This window comes from Salmo trutta, chromosome 28, assembly GCF_901001165.1.
Source record: "Salmo trutta chromosome 28, fSalTru1.1, whole genome shotgun sequence".
NCBI classification, from domain to species: Eukaryota; Metazoa; Chordata; class Actinopteri; order Salmoniformes; family Salmonidae; genus Salmo; species Salmo trutta.
In genome coordinates this window covers 34,154,209-34,175,502 of record NC_042984.1, presented here as the reverse complement: position 1 = coordinate 34,175,502, position 21,294 = coordinate 34,154,209, and the positions used below count along the sequence as shown (strand labels likewise).

General features: G+C 43.7%; 1 protein-coding gene across 6 annotated transcripts in view; it reads left to right on the top strand.

The window, feature by feature from the left end:
• The window catches only part of LOC115166082 (agrin), a 270,497-nt gene extending 257,287 nt beyond the window's left edge, over window positions 1-13,210 (top strand). For all 6 annotated transcript variants that reach the window (XM_029719750.1, XM_029719747.1, XM_029719746.1 and 3 more), the window contains 6 exons: window positions 358-474; window positions 1,358-1,541; window positions 1,903-1,990; window positions 7,704-7,928; window positions 8,972-9,075; window positions 10,480-13,210. In XM_029719750.1, coding sequence (XP_029575610.1) covers window positions 358-474; window positions 1,358-1,541; window positions 1,903-1,990; window positions 7,704-7,928; window positions 8,972-9,075; window positions 10,480-10,661 — 900 coding nt within the window. In that variant the 3' untranslated portion in view covers window positions 10,662-13,210. The remainder of the gene's footprint in view (window positions 1-357; window positions 475-1,357; window positions 1,542-1,902; window positions 1,991-7,703; window positions 7,929-8,971; window positions 9,076-10,479) is intronic.
• The last annotated feature ends 8,084 nt before the right edge of the window (window positions 13,211-21,294 follow it).

The following is a 21,294-nucleotide window of genomic DNA, read 5'->3' as shown; positions in this document are numbered from 1 at the left end:
GAAAGCATTTGTGTTGGTCAGGTGTCTTTCTAGTCCCTGTTCACAGGAGGTTGGTGGCACCTTAATTGGGGAGGACGGACACGTGGTAATGGCTGGAGCAGAATAGGTGGAAAGGTATCAACAACATCAAACACATGGTTTCCATGTGTTTGATGCCATTCCATTTGCTCCGTTCCAGCCATTATTGTGAGCTGTCCTCCCCTCAGCAGCCTCCATTGTACCTGCTATAGGGTTCTAGTGCCTATTATTAGAGTTTTGGTCTCTGGTAGGGTTCTAGTCCTTGTGGTAGGGTTCTAGACCCTGTGGTAGGGTTCTAGACCCTGTTATATAGGGTTCTAACCCATTGTCTCTCTCCAGAACCAACACACCGCTCTCAACCTGAAGGAGTCTCTGTTTGTGGGTGGTGCTCCTGATTTCAGCCGGCTTGCGAGGGCCGCCTCGCTCAAAGATGGCTTCAAGGGGACCATTCAGAAGGTGAGTGTCCTGTCCGCACACACAATCCTCAGCAGATATGTTTAGCCACACACCCTGTTCAGAAGGTTTGGCAAAAGTTTCTATCAATTCTGTAAATTATCAACAACTATCGATTACATTTAAAAAAATAAAATAAAATAGGTGTTTGACATTTAACTGTGACACAATTTTGAATCTACCTTATACATGGATAGCTATATTTGAACACGATTTAGTGATGGACAAGAACGTCAGCTGCCTACACTTGATGGCAGACCTTTACAGTGACTTTAACCATTGTAAGGTCAAAGGTTAGCTAGTTTATCAGTGCTGACGGTGGCTCCTTTTCTTTTGGCTTACTGTACTAATAATAGAATAGAACACATTTGATGTCCCTCCATGTTTCTCAGCTCAGATCTTTTCCCTGACAACTTTCCAGCTTGTTTGTTCTCCTCCGCAGCAAAAGGCTCGTCTTTGAGTGCCAAAAATGGCCTTCCAACAAAGGCAGGATGTTACTTAATGCTAGCTAGCGTCAACATGTCATTAGCTCTTTCTCTTAGAAAACTTTCCTTTGAAAGCGCCAAGTTAATCAAAGCTCAGTCTAAAAGTATGTTTTAGCAGTTATTTGCTGAATTAATTAGTAAGTGACTTGTAAAGTTGTTATTCATGTGTCTCGAGTTTGAGACGAGGGGAGTTGAAATGTGTAATGTTTTGTATGCGGTATGTATGCTGCATCGACTTGTCATGGCTATTTAATTACAGTCCTCGAGGGCCATAGCCCTGCTGCTTTTCACTGTTTCCTTCTAATCAAGGACTGATTCAGACCTCGGACCTGAGGTAAATCAAGGCCACGCAGTGCATTATGACAGGTCTAAGTCCCCTCCCTCTCTATTCTCCCTGTCAGATCACCCTGATGGGCACGCCCATCCTCCGGCAGGAGAACGCGCTGCACTCCAGTGACGTGGCCATGTTCGAGGGCCACCCCTGCAGCCGTGAGCCCTGCCACAACGGGGGTCGCTGCAACCCCCTGCTGGAGAGCTATGAGTGTGTGTGCCTCCTCGGCTTCACAGGCACACACTGTCAGAACAGTAAGCGAACAACAATCCTGAACTCAGTGAAACTTTTTGTCAGTAATATCGATGTCATGCTAGTCTTAGTGTCCCCCTTTTGAAGGTTAGAGTTACCCCTCTGTTTCATCATTTTCACACAAGCGCACACAGACAGACATACATGCTACACACACACGTGCATACTACACACACATACACTTTACCAACCCCATTAACCTTGGCCGTATGCCCTACCGTTTCTTCAAACCGTAAGCGCATGAACGCTCATCCCAGATCATCACCATCCACTGCCTGACTCCAATTAAAGGAGCCATGTTTTCCTGTTGATTCATGTGATCACATTCAATGTTCGTCTTCCTCCTTGTCCTCTCCCTCGCAGCCATCTTCGAGAAGTCCGCCGGGGAAACGGAGTCCATCGCCTTTGACGGCCGGACATTCATTGAGTACCACAACGCCGTCACCAAGAGGTAAAGTAGAGGCCATCTTGTCCATCAATTCTAATGCTAATGGCCTCTGATGCTAATGCTAATTGGGTTGAGCGAAATTGCCTCCGATGTTAACGCTAACCGGAAGTTGCGAAATGGCTAATGGCCTCCCCATTCATATTCCACTGCAGTAAGTGGTGGTGACAGGGTTGATTATTCCAGGCCCATTAGGGGCTTCGTAGTGAACCGGGCGTTAGCTAATAGTTCAACCACTTCCCCTGCACTGTCTCTGGTTTTGACTGAATTTTGGTAATTAGCGGCACGGCGAACAATTACGGCATCGCCCCGAGCACCCCCCTCGCTCGCTGTGCGCCGAGGCGGACTGAGCCGACACACACTTATACGCACACACACACACACACACCATACTATACCAGCATGGCATCATCATAGGCTTTTGTTAAAATGGGGTTTAATTTAATCTTCTTTTAGACTTACAGTATGTGTGACTGTGTCCTTCAAATTAGCAGTCCCAAAGTGTCTGTGGCCATTTTTAAACACACACCAGCTATAACAGGAATAGCCGGATGCTGTAGGTGTAAATGGTTTCTATACCGGGTGTGGAAGAGAGAAAAACGTTTCCTGCCTTCCAGGCGGCCACTTATACATTTGGTCCTCTACCATCCTTCTACGTCTTCCATGCTGGCACACCCGCCTGCAGGTTGGCACGCATGAAATGTTTGTGACGATGAACCTGAAAGACATGGAACATAAGGCTGCCCATCCAGATCCTTCACAAGTCTTCGCACAACATTCCAAGGCGTGAAAATGGGAGAAACCGACAGTTAATTTGTGGTCTTATGTGCACACACACAGAGCACATGTGCATGCACTCACGCACACAGACGCTCACACACACACACAGGGCGAGTTGTGAGAGAGAATTTTAAGGTCTGTTTTTATCCTCTGTCTGTTGTCCTCGTTAAGGCTGTCAGATGTCTGTGCTGCCGTCCATCTGTGCGTCTGTCTTCTTCTGTCTCTTTGTCTGTCCGTCTCATATGAGTGTTCCTTGTCTGTCCTGCTGCACTCAAGCCAACTGACCAATGAGATTCCGGAGTAAGTACACTCCAAGGAGTCCTCAACATTCCCAGGTTTAGTCAAAGCCAGACTAACCTAACTAATCCAAAGCCAGACTAACCTAACTAATACAAAGCCAGACTAATACATTACGATAGTTAACACAAAGTGACAGATGATATCTTTATGTTCCTTCTATGTCATCTTCATCATCTTACTCTATGCAGATAGCTATCATGTGTATTATATTTAAATAGGCCTATAGGATTTTACCTTCAAAACTCCATGCCCATAATTGGATTAGATTTTTTTCTCATTCCAAATTCCTCATCACACTCCAGTCTAAATGAACGCATGACTGCATGAATCCACAGAAAGCAGGTGCTATACTGTATGCATGGTTGTAACTACATTCGCCACAACCAGAAATATATCCACACATCTTATATTGGATGGTATTAACTGTCATGTTGAAATGAATGAGACCCCTTCTTAACTGCAAGATTATGGACCAAAATGTTCCACTTCCTCAGTTTTGCTGCGAGTCCCGCATCGATTATTTAACTGACTCCTCTTGGGAGACTGACTCCTCTTGGGTAACAATTTGATCTTAGTTTGTTATTAGTTTCCTCTTCGCTGTTCTTAGCTTGGTAAGTAACCTCCTGAAAGAACAACAGAAAGCAGGGAAGTTGGATTTAGGTTGATTTATGCCAAGCAGATTCACCAGATAATTCGGTATACAGATTCAAGCCCCTGTCATTTCCGCTTAATCCAATTTCCAACTGCAATTATGAAGAATTATCGAGTCGGCGGCGGCGGAGAAAAAGGACGACTGACGTGTTAATCAAAGAGTTATTTCTGCTTTGAAAAATGATTTAAAAGAAAGACCTCAAATTGAGGCTGAGAGGGCATCGATATCCGTTAGGGCGATGATCATGGTCCTTCCAGCTGGACTGGCCAGAGCTTTATTAGTTGTCACTTCCTGTAAGGGTGAGGGGCGCGATTAGCGGCCAATCTAGGCCAAACCAGAGCTTGCCGGCACTCTCTCCAAGCGAGTGGCATCGATTCAACATTATCTGGTGTTGGAACAGAGATTAATGAGTGAATTAACAAATGAATGAATGAATTCCTCAGAGGAACGTTATTACAACGTGATTACAACACACAGACCACCCTGGGCTAATGTTGCTGTTACTATTTACAGCAGCCAAGATCAGTCTTCATTGGCTGATTTCTCCTCTTTTGAAACCTTGGGTCGATTCTCTCACGCATCATTATTGGAGTGACCAATGATATAGGGCTCCATCTCTGGTAATACGATATTTGACCCCGTTTTTGTTGATTACCCAATTTTTCTAATTTGGTGCTTCCTTCACTCAAGAAGGCTACACACACACACACACGACACTGTCATCGGACTCAGTAGTAGTAGTAGCAGTGGAAAACTTTATTATCCCTAAGGGAAAATTGGTTTTGCATCAAGTTATTAAAGAAAATCATTACATTGTTGCCCAACTCTCCCCTTAAGACACATCTTGGGCATTGACTTGGAGTCTGAGTGGTGGTGTGGTTGTCGTCCTCCTCTGAGGACCCCATTATGTTGCTGTTGCTTCTGAACCGTGATCGCAATAGATCTGCAGTACTGTATCTCTGATCACAGTAAAGCTCCTAGTACTTCGTAGTATATCCATACTACCATATTACTTGGAATGTAGTAATGCATTGGGCATGCATTTTAAGCAGTATGCTAGTATGGTCATGAGAACCTAGTCACCCTGCTTTCCCAGCTCTCGAGCAAATACCTTGCTCAGTTCGCCACGCATCCTTGTCTACGAAGCTCCTCTCTATGCTGGGGTGACCATGCGTCACCCTGTAAGGGTCCTCGTGGGTCCTCTTCCCGCCCCCCTTCTTGCGCTTATCGCATGCCCTTACATTCTCTCCCCTGCTCCCTTAAAGTCCAGAGTCACTGGAGAACCCATCAGAGCAAAGGTGAGTGTCCCCTGCAGCCTGGAGCCTGTAGCCAGCGCTGTCCAACCAACCGCTAGCATGCTGCCTCCCCATCCATCCCCACCCACCTGACATAACCACCCGCAGGTTGCAGCCTAACCTCTCACAGCCCAAGTAAACAGTGTTGGAGAATGACCCATAGAAACAGTATTGGAGAGCCACACTATTCAATACTCTGGGCCCCCATAGAGAGAAGTGTTAAAGGGCCACACTAATCTGTACACTGGGCCCCATAGAGAAAGCATTGGAGGGCCACGCTACTCTATAAACTGGGCCACTTATAGAGACAGTATTCTATGGCCCCACTTATTTATTTGTTATTCTGGATCCCCATTAGCTGTTGCAATGGCACCCAGGGTCTATTAAGACAGAGTAGCTCAGTGGTACCAATAATCTACAGCACTAGCAGCCAAAACAGCATCCAGCCTCGCTATGCAATGTTCTCCGTACAAGCTTAGCAATGCTCTAATTACTACTGCCATCTAGAGGCGATGGGGTGCATAGCATTCTAAGCCTTTTTTTATTTACTTCAATCAATGAGGAATAAAATACGCATGATCTATTATTAATCCAGTAAGGAAGCCACCTTGATAGCATTTAAAATACCTGCCTTGTTTCACACTTAATTCATTTTAAACTTTGTCCCTGCAGGGTCCAGCGCATAATAAGTATAGTATAGTATAATATAATATATCCTTATTTTGATGACCGGGGCCTTATTATTCCTGACAATCCATCCTGGTGAGATTTTATTGAACCTTGTCCGTAGGCTATTGCCATAGAAGTTTGATGTGTAACACTATGGCTTTGCCAGAAATTATTTCCTATATTTTATTTAACTAGGCAAGTCAGTTAAGAACAAATTCTTATTTACAATGACAGCCTAGGAACAGTGGGTTAACTGCCTTGTTCAGGGGCAGAATGACAGATTTTTTACCTTGTCAGCTCAGGGATTAACATCCTTTCGGTTACTGGTCCAACGCTCTAACCACTAGGCTACCTGCCGCCCCTTATAGTGCTCTACTTTTGACCACGGTTCATATAGGGCTCTGTTCAAAAGTAGTGCACTATATAGGGAATAGGGTGCCATTTCGGACACAGTTTATGATTTATTTGGGGCCCCTGGGTACTGTGAGGGTTAGACCTAGGGAAAGGAGTCCAAATATTGTATGCGTTTGTCTACTGACCGTTTGTGTCCAGGGGGTTTCTATGGCACTTCATTCATTAGTCACTCTGTTTTGTTTGTGCTCCAGTCTTTTTTAGAAAGGAACGGTTTCCCTTGGAAGTCTGAAACCCAAATGTGGTTGCGGTGTATTAAGAGACGCATCCAATTCCACTTTGCACTCCTTCCTCTCTGCTGGGTCGAATACTGTACATGTGTCACACCCCTGTTGGCCATACCTGAGCAGAAACCAAATTAGAAACCTTAATTAAACAATCAGTCCAATCTCCTCACTCCTGTTAGCTCATTGCCAGTAGCCCCGTTTTTGGCCGGCCTGATGACATAATCAAATCCAACTTTATTTAAAGTGGATCGATTTAGGCGTAGTCTGCTGTCATTTTCTCTTTACCTCCTCCTCTCCTCATGTCCTGTGTATAACCCCCTGTGCTCCCATGAGCCTCTCTGTCTGTTTGCTGTGCTGACTCGTTTCGTGTACGTGTCATGTCTGTCTCGTGTGATCTGTGTCTTGTGTTCCTGTGTCGTTCTGTTCTGTGTTGTGTTGTGTGCTTTGCCTGTGTTTGTCTCCGTTTTTTGTTTAAGATCCTTTTGAAAACTGTGAAAGTAGTTGAGCCTAGTCGGCATCACAATACATTACAGCGATACCGATTGGTGACACACACACACACACACACACGGGGAACAGTGGAGAACAAAGGAGCTATTTTTAAAAATAGCATCCCTTCAGGAGTGTTTGAGGTCTGTACCAAATGGAGCTGTGTGTGTGTGTGTGTGTGTGTGCATACGCGCACACGCGTGCATGAACGTGTGTGTGTGTGTGCAAACCACCTCAGCTCCAGTCAGGCTTTGAGCAGGAGCCCCACTCTCCCAGAGCAGACACAGCTGTGACAGTGACACAGAGCACTCCTCCATAGGACAAGCCAGGATGTCCCCGGGTCTCCACCCCTGTCCCCAGATCCCTGACTCCCCCTTAGCACTGGCAGTCAAGAGACTATGATCAAACACCACTTCAGACAGCTAGCTCCAAAGCCCCTGCATCCTGCCCCCCCCCCCCCCCCCCCCTCACAACAACCACCATCTCACAGGAAGAACAGAGGAGAGCTACTGGAGAGAGAGAGAGAGAGATACCCAGGATGAGGTGAAAACATCATAGCTGATCCAATATGGTCTTTACCTAATCTTCCTTTCACTGTCATCTTCTCCTCTGCCCCATAGGCAGCGGCAGGTTAAAGGACCTTAGAGGATTCCCACCATGACCCTGTCAAGTGCTTTCAGATCAGTAGTCATGAAGGAATCTAGACAAGGAACTAGGAAGCCAGTAGTGTATCAGGACAGAGCCATCTACGGCCGCTACCATTTTGGATGCACCCTGTCACTATCAACCCTGAGTTACCTCAGCCAGTATGCAAACGTGCAAATTTCACGATCACCTATCTTCCTCTTCACTTCACTAACATAAGCCATTGTAACTCTCCTCCCCCTCCCCCGCAGTGAGAAGGCCCTGCTGGTGAACAAGTTTGAACTGAGCATTAAGACCGAGGCCACCCAGGGCCTGGTGCTGTGGAGTGGTAAGGGCGTGGAGCGATCTGACTACATCGCCCTGGCAGTGGTGGACGGCCGTGTGCAGATGACCTACGACCTGGGCTCCAAGCCTGTGGTGCTGCGCTCGACGGTCCGCGTCAACACCAACCGCTGGATCCGCATCAAGGCCAGCAGGTAAGACGGTGTCGAACGTGACCGTGTGGTTCACTCATGGTACACCGGTGGTTCCATGAACGTTGTTGTTGTTGAAGTGTAGGATAGCCTGTATTGGTAAAATGTTGTATTCGGGTCAAATCCACACTTGCCTTGAAAAGTTAACATTTGACTTAAGTGTAAATTCTAGGATTCACCCCTAAATTAATATTCATGTTAGTAATAATTTAGTGATAGAAAATGACCAAAGAGTGGAACAAAGTTTATGAAATGTTACAGTGTTACAAACCATACACAGCATATGGTTTTCATATTCGCCTTCAATTTCAGTCTGCTTGTAAGCAAACTGACAAGCTATCTTTTGGTTAGCTTTTATGCCACAGCATTTAAAAGAAAAATCCTCTCAAAATATTTTTGGGTATTTTTTTTCTCATTAGTCCACTGTTAATACTGTCCCAAAAATGCATTTTTCCTTGAAGTCTGAGGTCATGTGTTATGAATGTTATTACTTTGTCTGACATCTCTTCTGCTCAAAACACACTGAGTGCTACCTACCTGCATCGTCCTATGACATAAGTGCTTACTTACCACATAGTGGAGATTTGATTCCTTTGAATCCATGGAAGTTGGTCTCTGTAATTGGCAGACTGCTGTCTGAAATGCCACCCTATTCACTATAAAGTACACTACTTTTCTCGTCAAAACTTTTATAGGGAATAGGGTGCCATTTGGGATGCAAGTTCTCTCTCCCATTCCCTCAATCAACTGCTAAGCACACAATCATCAGAGCAGTGAAGACTTGATTACTCTCATTGAAGGCTTGATGTCTGCTACATGCCAGTTGAAGTGGAATGTAAAATGATGTAGCAGACAGGCTGTAAACAAATGTTCTCCCCCCCATCTCCTTCTGTTTCTCTCTCTCTCCCCCTGCCTATATCTATCCCCTCTCTCGCTCTACCTCCCCCCTTCTCTCTCACTCCCCTCCCTCTACCTCTCTTTCTCCATCTCCCCTATCTCTTTCCTGTCTATCTCCAACCTCTCTCTTCCTCCTCCCCCTCTCTCAGAGCACTTAGGGACGGCTCTCTCCAGGTGGGCAACGAGGCGGCGGTCACGGGGTCGTCGCCCCTGGCAGCCACTCAGCTGGACACAGACGGAGCCCTCTGGTTGGGTAGGTGGACTAATGAGCTTGCGTCTTGGGGTTTACACACGCAGACAGACAGAAACACAGACACACTCCTCTGGTTTGGTTGGTTCTGAATATATCAAATAGGTCAGACAATAAAATGCTGTTTTTAGTGAGGAAATGCTTACCAGAGCACGTCTAGCATTCCTCTGACAGTGTATAGAACATGGGGTAGCGGCCGAGGTACCGCCGAGCACCACATAACCTGAAATCCAGCTCACACATCTCCAGCTGTAACGATGGTGAAGTGTGGCAGAAATGAGGAATGCACTCTGCATTGCAATGGATGGCGGAGAGCTCACTGGGCATGAAAAGGATTGTCCCTCTCTATTCAGGTGTTGATTTGTGATATTAAACGGTCTGACTAAACTCAAAGGTTCTCTGCTCTCGGGAATTTGAAACGACCAAAGTCGTCCCGTTATCTTTTTGAGTTCCATTTGGCCTGAACTTCGCTCAGAGAAATGGCTTCTGAAAGAGCACCCGCTGTGTCTAGATGGAACGTTCTGAGGAAATAGAAAAAAATTCCTTTCAAATGCATGTGGTCGTGCAGTGTGGTGGGAAGGTGTATGTTTGAGCGAGGAGAGCCATGACACACATACACACACTATCTCTCTCTCTCACTCACACACACACACACACACACACACACACACACACACACACACACACAGGCACACACTAATGACACACCACACAAGTGCACTGCTGTGGCTCCAAACAGGTGCTGAGCACACCCCGCGGCTAGAATACATTATCCTTTCAGCAGGCCGTACATCAAGCGGCTGCTCTCTTAAATCCCCCTCTTTCACCACTCATCATTAATTCATCTGTAACTCGCATGAAATTAGCCCTGTCGATCCCCGATTCAGAGGCACGCAATCCGATTAGAGGGGACAGAGAGAAGAGAGGGAAGGTGGGGAAAGAGCTCGACGGAGAGGCAAACTCGCGGCGCGGCGGATTAAACGAGAAGCAGGAGAGCAGGTAGAAAGAGGGAATGAGAGAGAGAGCGAGAGAGAGAGTAATACAGGTGACCTATCATAAGGACGACTCCCCTTGAAAATGAAAGCGAGGTAGGTTCCAGTGATTGTCCTAGAGCACTCCTCCAGAGAGAACCACCTGTTTGATGTCCCTGTTCACCAGAGCTACTTGTGTCTTTCTCTCTTCATCTACTGCCAGTGTCAACATCACAAATCCTCACATCACACAGCAGTCAGTTACCCTTTGTGGCATGAAACAAGTTCGCTTGTAGGGAGATGCAAGGGGTGTGACCTGTGTGTGTGTGTGTGTGTGTGTGTGTGTGGTGTCTGTCTCTCCGTGCACCTCAGACACTGTGGGTCTCCTCTTTTCATAAGTTCTAAATCCCCCCCCCCCCCCCTCTTATTCTCACAGGTGGCTTGGAGGAGTTGGCTGTGGCCCGCAGACTGCCTAAGGCCTACAGCACAGGCTTCGTGGGCTGTGTAAAGGAGGTCGCGGTGGACGGCGTGGAGCTCCACCTGGTGGAGGACGCCCTGAACAGCCCCAAAATATTACACTGTCCCGCCTCTGGCACAGCCGCCACGGCCCGAAAATAGCCTGGCTAAAATCACTCCCTCCATAAACGCCATGTCTACTGCTGTAATTATTTTATATTTTTGTATACTTTTCATTGCTTTTTATATTGAAAATAAAAAGAATACGTTGTTTTAATTTTTTTTTTTTTTATATATATATTTTTTTTGTTTTCTGCGCCTCCTGTTCATTCATTATTACCGCCCTGAAACGCAGGTGTACATACCGTACATATACGCGTACTTTTGTGTGACGTCGCGAGACAAGTGTAAGCTGTATTCATTGTGTTGTTTTGTTGTTTTAAAACAAACAGGAACAAATCCTCTCCTTCGCTCATTACTTGAACACTGGTGAATCACATTGGTGCTCTCTATTATTTCCTTGTTTTGATGCCATATCATTCACTACCACACAACACAGCCTATAGAAATACATACATACAAACATTCCCCTGTGAGATAAATGCAGTAGAGACATACTGCTGTTTCCTTGGTCATGGTCATTAGAGCACACTGTTACAAAACGTTTTTCAAAACATTTTGCAACGGAAAATGAAAACGGGCATGTCTTATTGGGCGTGTCTGTTTTCTTCCGTTTGGTGTCTAATGAACAGGACAATGATGTCCTACAACCCTCTGCTTGCTACCAGTAGGGCTGCTCAGAATGAACTCCTCAAACAGTGCAAATGCTCTACATTGCCTCTCAATCAACGACTGCATTTTGAAATACTTCGCTATTCACAAACCCCCAGAGCTGAACAAAGACAAAGTGCCCTGCATTCAACAGCAACACACATATCATCATTCCACAACATGCATCAATCGAGAAATGTAATAATAATTGACTTAAATAAATGTAATAAATATAGACTATATAAATACCTGAGACTGTGAATATGTAAGATTGGTTCTCTTCTCAAGAATTGTGAATCTCATGTATCGTGCATTCTATTTTACAATCAGGATGAGCACTAGTTGCATGCAGTTTCTGCAGTGTTGATTTTGTTTTGTTTTGGTTTCACTGTGTTGCCGGCCAAGTGGGTTACCTGTCGCAAACATGCGTTGTGTTTTACAAAATGGTTCAACTATCTGATTTCACTGAGCTAGGATAACTATTTCATTTTGGTGGTCGTCCTTTTTTTGAGCACTTGTTTTTCTATTGGAGTTTGTTTTGCTGGACTTGGAATGGCTCGAAAGGACAAGTTGTTGTTGTTACCGCAACTGGCCTGGTGGGAGTGCTGTAAGCTCAGGATGAAGAGAGGACCGACCAAGAGGAAGAGGCGAGATAATGTATCATACCATAGGAGGCAACAGGACCCTCAAATGCTCAGTCATGGAATGTTCAGTCGTCAACACAATTCTTCAGTCTTTCAAACTTCAAAGTCCATTTTTTTAAATCAAATTGGAATGAAGACTGGGTTATACTTTCTCTTGTATTAAGAGTGATCCATCTCTTGCTGTTGGAAAAGTGATAATGTGATGAGTTGGGACAGTTGTCAGCAAAATGAGGGAAAAAATAGCAAACATAATCGCAATTACTAATAAACGTACTTATGCATGGGTTTGTATTGTCAAGATGAATTCTGTAACATCCAAAAACTCATAATGCAATGCAAAAACTAAACTGCAATGACTGACATAAACCCACTCTGTTTTGATATATAAGATTGCCAAGTATATTATAAGAGAAAACAAATGCTTGTTCAAGGTTGAGTATCAGTGGTATTGTACTAGTTTGTTTAAGTTCTTCATTATTTTCCCCTCGCGATACAAAAACGCCCATTTTGTACAGCCCTGAAATTTGTAAGTGAAAATTTTGCAATGTGTAAAACTGTAGAGGTTATGTTTTTAGTGCTATACACTGGAAATAGGTCTGACTTGTCTGTTCACTGCACACAATAATGATGTTCCTATGTCAATGAGGAGGGGAAGAGCATCGAAGCATATGGCTTTTGAGTGTAATCAAGGACTAGTGTCCAATCCAAGACCAGGAACCCTGGGTGTGGGTGTGTACACCACTGTATTTACATGTTGTATTACTGTTGAATTTGACCTATTCCAGTAGTAGTTCATTAACAGTGGGTTCCTGTGTTAGTGGCACTCAGAAGACAAGTGGCGCAGGCTCAAGAGTGAGACGACACGAGCTAATGTCAGGATGGTCAAAACTGTCTATGAATTGCCTTAAAACAGGTCAGCGGCCTACAGGTTGACAAAGTCGTTGTCCATACTGTTCTGTGCTCTTACTTTGGCCAGCATACTAGCCTCATCATCTTCATGTAAATTAATACATAATAATTATATTAATCATTCTCATACAAATCCTCAGAGGGACGCACAAATGGTCGACCTCTGGCTTTACATAAAATATACTATTTACTGTTTGAATCTATTTTCTGTTCCTTATTTATGTCTTCATGTGGATTCCGTCTGGCCTCTGTAAACTACTGTTTGATTGAGACACTCCTGAAGGGCAGTGCACCGAGTAAGAGTGGCATGACCTGATCATTACTAACTTTATTACCTTTGTCTTGTGTTCCTACCACCATGAAATAAAGTGTCAAACAAACAGACCTGACTCTGTCACCTGTCTCCGTGAAATTAATCCCCTTCCAGTTGAATGAAACGACATAATGACTACTTAACACCTTCGTAAGCAATGCATAACGGCATTACCTAAGCACTGATAGATTCCTACTGTTCACAGTAAGTCAATAAGGACAAAATGTGTTTACTCGTGCGTATTAAAGTGTTAAGCGTTCTCCACAAACTTTAGGTCGTTTCTCTTGGATGGTTTAATTATATAAAGTATACAAGTTTCTGTGCAAAATGAATTTATACACATACACAATTCAACTATAGTGAAATAAGTATTTACACAGGACACACATTCCAACATACTACATGTAGACAATTTACTCATTGATTATAGGTTCTTGCAAGTATACCCTCACAGATAATCATGGGTTCAAGACAACTAATATAAAGATGGAATGTTAATGTGATGCCATTCTCATTCAACTCAAAGCCTCCAGCCAGCAGCCAGTGCTAAGAACATTTCAAGATTAGTTATTTTTAAACATGCTGGGGAATACAGTTTTAAAGTAACTGCCCAGGGCAGTTTATTTAAAAAAACATTTTCTGTGATGGAATGGTGTGGGCGTACCCCAACAACAGAATGGTGTGTTGGTGTATATGGTCATTAAAAATATTCACGCAAGTAGACCGCTGATTGGCCAGCTCATTCTCCTTTAGACCGCTGATTGGCCAGCTCACCCTTCTCAGGGAGATGACATCATGTTCTATGAGGAAATAGCAAGCATTTTTAAAATGGCCTTTTTGAGATACAAGTTTGAGGTGGGTTATTTTAATTGTTTTTTTCTCCAGTTTATGCTCTGACCACTTGAGTCGTTCCATGTCATTTCAGCATTTCAGCATTTCACCCACCATCTCAGATTGTTCTAAAAATAAAATCTGTAGTTAGAAACAGATAGGATTGGCATTCCTGAAACATTATTTTATTGACATTTTATTTTATCTCTGAAAAATGTAACTAATTGATATTCATTTATACGATTCAGTAAATATATTACCCAACATCCAATTTGGACCAAACTTCTTTCTACCAATGAGTAAGACATAAGGAATCACAAACAATTTCAAAAGCCACCTACAGATGCCTCACACCACATGCCAATCCCACCCCAACAGCCAGTATATAGTATCAGTTCACTATGTTTGACAAGTAGTTTGAAGCTGTGGCTTGGAGTATTGCTTCTCCAGAAGAATTTTGGTCCAAATCAGATGTTGGGTACTATATTTATTGAATATGATCTGAATCCTATAAATTAAAATGGCCAATTTGGGTGCAATCAATTAGCTTAATTTCTCAGAGATCAAATGATATTTCAACAAAATAATGTTTCAGAAATGCTAATCGTATGTGTTACTAACTACAGAAACAATTTCAGAACAATCTGGGATGGTGGGAGTCGAAATCCTCTTTCTTGTGCTTTTTTAGATAGAACGGCCCACATACGAGTATAGGACGAGTCAACATTATTTGGATACAAGTTAACAAAATATGAACCTTTAACAGTGAGGTTTTCACTGGGCAGTTACTTTCAATTATATTTTTTACAAAGGTCAAAGTGGATTTATGAATTATGCAACAATGCCAGGCCTTTTCCAACTGAAAGGTCATCAGCAGATCTTCAGAGCAGCAGAGGCGAGGCGGCTAGCCTGGAGAAAAAAAACGCATCCATGAGCTTTTCTCATGACTTATATCTGCAAAAATCAAACGCACTGGGTTTGATTTCTGCGGCCCAATGTGAAATAATGATGAAGTGATCGGAGCTTGGATGAGAGGGCTCTTTTCTTTTGGGAAGGGGGGTTACTAGCTAGGCCCTGGTTGGCTGCAATAAAGGCTCTATTTTTCTGTCCATAACAAGGCCCTCGCTGTCCTGCTCCATAGGATTCGATGTGAGTCCCCTTTGTTTCTCTTCCTGGGATTTTATTTTGGACCAGAGGACTCTTAAGTCTTCGGGCGAAAATGTCAAAAGGTCAGCCTGGAACCAATCACCTCGGGACAGAGAGGGAACAGAGAGTGAGAGGACACTAAACAGGGTCTTCTTTTTCGGTTTTGGCCTGGTTCTAGGGAACCGTTTTATGCTGAGCTTGAACTTGAGTCGGCAAACACCCCCATCCCATCCCAGGTTGTGTCCAAACCCCTTTTCATGCAATAGTTTGCTCTCCTTTTAAACTAGTTTGTTGTCCTTTTTAGAGGTTGTGTTCCAATCCTTTTTCATGGACTAGTTTGCTGTCCTTTTTATAGGTTGTGTCGCAATCGTTGTTCACACTCTCCTACAGTGCATTTGGAAAGTGTCCAGACCCCTTGACTTCATTCACATTTTGTTACGTTACAGCCTTAATCTAAAATTGATTAAATTGTTTTTTTCCCCCTCAGCAATCTCCTCACAATACCCCATAATGACAAAGCAAAAACAAGTTTTTGGAAAGTTTAGCAAATGTAGTAAAAAGTAATTAAGAACTGAGACCCTTTGCTGCTCCATAGCGCTCAGGACCTCAGGCTGGGGCGAAGGTTCACCTTCCAACAAGACAACGACCCTAAGCACACAGCCAAGACAACGCAGGAGTGGCTTCAGGACAAGTCTCTGAATGTCCTTGAGTGGCCCAGCCAGAGCCCGGACTTTAACCCGATCGAACATCTCTGGAGAGACCTGAAAACAGCTGTGCAGTGACGCTCCCCATCCAACCTGACAGAGCTTGAGAAGATCTGCAGAGAAGATCGGGATGAGCTCCCAAATTACAGGTGTGCCAAACTTGTAGCGTCATACCCAAGAAGACTTGAGGCTGTAATCACTGCTAAAGGTTCTTCAACAAAGTACTGAGTAAAGAAACAATTTAATTGATTTTAGATTAAGGCTGTAACATAACAAAATGTGAATAAAGTCAAGGGGTCTGAATCCTTTCCCAAATGCACTGTATGTCCTTTTTGTTTCCATGTCCCTCATGAAAGGGAGGAAAATATGAGTGTATCTGTCCAGCCTTGCCATTTGTCTATTGTTCCCTGCCAAAAATGCACTGTGATGGAGACATTTTCAGGACTTCCCATTGGGGATCCACTATTTTTTTCACACTATCGTGCCGACCCAAACCAAACAGGGCATGATTTGCATGGTTCCATCAACTAGGGTTGATGTGTATCCAGGCCAGCTCAATGCAGCTTGGTTTGGCTCGGCTCCATTCAGCTCAGTAGTGTGAAAAGCCTTCATGTTTCCCAATTGAATTACAGTATTTCTTCACACTCCAACGAATGGTCTGGAATCTGGCACTTCTCATTCCCCGCCACCACACATTTCAGTCAATGGCATGTCCCATAGGAATTAATCTACTTATTCCGTTACAGTCCATTTTAGTGGATCTATCAGTTAAACTATGAGGGAGGGAGTGGAAATGGTAAAAGGAAACCATTTCAGAGTATGTGGTCACAGCCATGGTCTGCATGACAGTGTCCTCTATACATACTCAACACTCTGTAAGTAAATTCGACCTCAAACATTTAAACAGCATATTCTGTGCAGTGAAAATGTCACGCCCTGATCTGTTTCACCTGTCCTTGTGATTGTCTCCACCCCCTCCAGGTGTTGCTGATTTTCCCCAGTGTATTTATCCCTGTGTTTCCTGTCTCTCTGTGCCAGTTCGTCTTGTATGTTTCCAAGTCAACCAGCGGTTTTCCCGTTCTCCTGCTTTTTGCATTCTCCTTTTTCTAGTCCTCCCGGTTTTGACCCTTGCTTGTTTCTGGACTTTGTACCTGCCTGCCTTGACCACAAGCCTGTCTGCCACTCTGTACCTCCTGGACTCTGATCTGGTTTTGACCTTTTTGCCTGTCCATGATCATGCTCTTGGCTACCCCATTTGGATTAATAAATATTGTAAGACTCCAACCATCTGCCTCCTGTGTCTGCATCTGGGTCTCGCCTTGTGTCTAGATAAAAACATTTCTCCATGGCAAGGTTATTATAGTAAACGACAACTGAAATAAAAATAAAACTCAATTGGAAAAACAATTTAGTAAACTGAAGAAAAAATAGTAAATGTGAAAAAATGTAACTATCTTTGACTGCAAAACAAACAAAAAACAAATTGTTACGTTTTAGTTTTTTCTTTCTAAACTTTGGTCAAAAGTCGAATGGGTAAATACTTTCGGGTAAATACTGCCAGTAGATGCCGATGTTTCAAATAGGCCTACATTGTGCATCACTAGCTATCCCTAGCTAACGGAATAAATCAGAGGGCGAGTCCAGAGCGTGACTGGGCCAAGCTAGAACAGCTTGAGAAGTTGCTGGAGCCGTTTGCAATGCACACCAACCAACTTCAAAATGACAGCAAGTCACTGTCTGATGTGGTGCCGTGCCTTCTCAACCTTGGCGCACACATTCAGTCAACTACTGTTGCAAAACAGATTGCACAAGTCCTCCTGAAGTCACTGCATGAGTGCTTCACATGCATACTGAATCCTCTGGCAGCCAAATTCGATCCAACCCCTGCAGCTGATTGCCTGATGGACCAAAGTGCTCAACAGAGATCAAGCCATTGATGAGGGAAGCAGAGTATGTTGTACTTCAGCAAATCAGAGAGTACAGCCATGGAGCAGCAGGACCCCAGGAAGATGCCAGGACGATGAATTCAGCAAGCATCTCGACCACAGTGCTTCAGAAATATAGCATTCTCGCATCAAAGATTATGTCTGAGGTCCAGGTTGACCTGTCCAGCCGGAAGGTCAACCTGGCAAGGCAATAAGTGCCCTGTGTGAGCTGCGACAATACCTGGAAGAGGTAAAGGGGGGCATGTTTACCAAGTCACCTCTTCAGTTCTGGCAGGCAAGGATGGCTTTTTGTCCAAAGCTGTGCCATGTGGCACTGGATCTGGTTTCTGCCCCTGCATCCCAAGTGTTAGTGGAGAGAATATTCTCTGTCAGTAGACAACTGTCATCAGTCTTGAGAAACCAAATGACCACCTCTCTGGAACGCAGTCTTCTTGAAGATAAACCAGATAATCTTGTTTGGTTGAACAGAAACACACACACATGCAAGTTGGCTGTGAACTGATAGATTTGTGAAGATGTGTTGTATTGCTTATGTTTTTGCTGGTGTTGGAGCCCTGTTTGTGATACACGTTTAGTATTACATAAACATAACATGTCGAATGTGTCATCACTTTGTTGTTTTTTCCTCTCTCTTTCTGTCAGATAAAGGTTGATAAAGGTAGTTGTGTCACAGGCGTCAAAATGAGTAGACCAAGGTGCAGCGCGGAATATGTTCATCTTGATGTTTAATGAAAGAATGAACACTTACAAATTAAACAAAAATGACAGCAGACAGTTCCGTCAGGTACTCACAACTTAACGGAAAACAACCACCCACAAAACCCAAAGGAAAACAGGCTGCCTAAGTATGGCTTCCAATCAGAGACAACGAAAGACACCTGCCTCTGATTGGAAACCATACTCGGCCAAACCTAGAAAACGAAACATAGAAAATGAAAACTAGAACACATTCCCCTAGAAACCAACAAACCCCAAAACACACAAAACAACCCCCCTGCCACGCCCTGACCATTCTACTATGGCAAATGACCCTTTTACCTGGCCAGGACGTGACAAGTTGATTCTTCTTACATCTTTATGTTTTTTATCATTACATAAGTGCTTAAAATTTCACAAAAAGTGACATCAGCTGATGAAGATTATCTCATAGAACAAAACGTATAAGAACCTAAGCCTGTATTTACCACAGACCTTATTTTCAGCGTTTATCGAAAAACCCTATAAAAACTCAATTTTCCTATAGGCTTTGCTCTACGAGCCATGGCGGAGTTAGTGCCTTCAAAAACATGTCATTACTAGTCACGTTAATATTAATATATACCATTTAACAGACACTTTTATCCAAAGCAATGTATAGTCATGTGTATACATCTTACATATGGGTGGCCCCAGCAGGAATCAAACCCACATCCTTTGGCATTGCAAGCACCATGCTCATTCCAAATTAGCCATACAGGACCACATTACAGTTGCACTACAGTGGCCCGGCAGGTCAAACTTTATCAGTGCAAAGCAAATCCATAGAGAAAAAGCCCTGTGGCCTCAGATATTGCATAACCCCATACCCCGGCAGATTAACTTCTGCTGATAACCACACAGCCCGATGACGTCAATACTGCAGCCATGGAAGCAACTCTGTTCTGACCCATCGCCTTCATAGTGATTTGCGCAAAATTTAATGCAGCATCTGTGGGACATACAGTATAGACAGGTGTGTGCCTTTCCAAATCATGTCCAATCAATTGAATTGACCACAGGTGGACTCCAATCAAGTTATAGAAACATCTCAAGGATGATCAATGGAAACAGGATGCACCTGAGCTCAATTTCCAATCACATAGCAAAGGGTCTGAATAAATAAATACGTTTTTTTCCGTTTTTTTCTTTTTAATACATTTGCAAAAATGTCTAAAAACCGGTTTTCGCTTTGTCATTTTGGGGTATTGTGTGTAGATTGCCGAGGATATATATATAATAGATTTTAGAATATGGCTGTAACGTAACAACATGTGAAAAAAAGTCAAGGGGTCTGAATACTTTCCGAAGGCACTGTACATAAGCACACGAACAACTACATTTAATCTGCCCAGACCCACATGCTCAAACCCATCCCTAGTGGCTGCATTATTGTTTGACACGTGGCCTTAATTTGCAGGCAACCAATTCGTTTCTCTCGGTCTCCCATGCTATTTCAATGTTTCAATAATAAATCATTAGATTCTCACATTGTGTTAATGATGGCAGATTGCTTGATTTGCAGGTTTTTACTATACGTTTTTCAAGGCTACTCTTTCTCCCTCTCTCTCTGCAACCCACAATTTGCGTTCATGGGAAGATGACGTGAACGGAGGCAAGAAGATTTAAATAGATTTTCCATTATCCTCCTTTGCGAGACAATAGCGGAGCAAAACATTTCATAATGACGTCCATTAATTGCATTGCTGCTATAAATAACAGGGAGATCGCGGATGACTATTTTCTAATCAAGACATGTGTAATCATGTAGACCTATTTTAATACGAAAATAGGCAGTAGCCTATGTAGCATACCGAACGTTCGTTCAGTTACCCTCTCATGAACTGCACTTATATGATGTGTGATGGAGTTGTGATCTAGAACTGGATTCAACTTGCATTGCCCTCCCTTTTGGTTTTAGAGGCTGTGTACTAAAATGGAATTCACTTATAGAGAATACTAGCAAATGTTTGATAGGCCTATAAGCATGCTCCTTTCCAGTCTATTCTTCATGGTTGTCTGCGATTCCACCTGTAAGCAATCTGACATGAACCAAGTTGCTATGGACACCGTACTAAAGAATAAGCCATGGGTGCAACTCCCCCCCCCCCCCCCCCCACACAATTTTATGATTGCACTGTGATAGAAAATGCAGCTCCAGTGTGATTTTGGACAATGCGGAGGACCACACAGACACCACAGAGCATGCAGACAAGCTGTGTGAAGGCAAAGCTTCTGAAAGGCTGGTGTACAGGACCAGCACAGGAGAGATGAACAGAGGCAGCTGCTGTCTGTGTTGCGCTTTTTCTCTGATTTGTAAAAGCAAGCAGAGCAGAAACTGGCTACTCTTTAGTTGACTGATCTAGCTGGCAAGGTAACTGCTGTTTGACAGAAGAAGAAAAAAATTACTCCCAGCACTGAGCTAGTAGTGTAACTAACTAATGATTCATCCCCTCTCACCTGAAGGATCTACTAGCAACTACAGTAGTTAACTAGCTGCCAGCTCAGATAGCCTCTAGCTGTTTTCATTTTCCTAGGCAAGTCAGTTAAGAACACATTCTTGTTTACAATGACAGCCTAGGAACTGCCTTGTTCAGGGGCAGAATGACAGATTTTTACCTTGTCAGTTTGGGGATTCAATCCAGCATCCCTTCGGTTACTGTCCCAACACTCTAACCACTAGGCTACCTTTTCAGTGCGATGTGGGTTTTTATTAGTCAGTATAGCAATGTATTGATCTGTCATTTTCCGTAGCTAATGCCCTACTTTTCACACTGACACAGTATAAACAGCTCT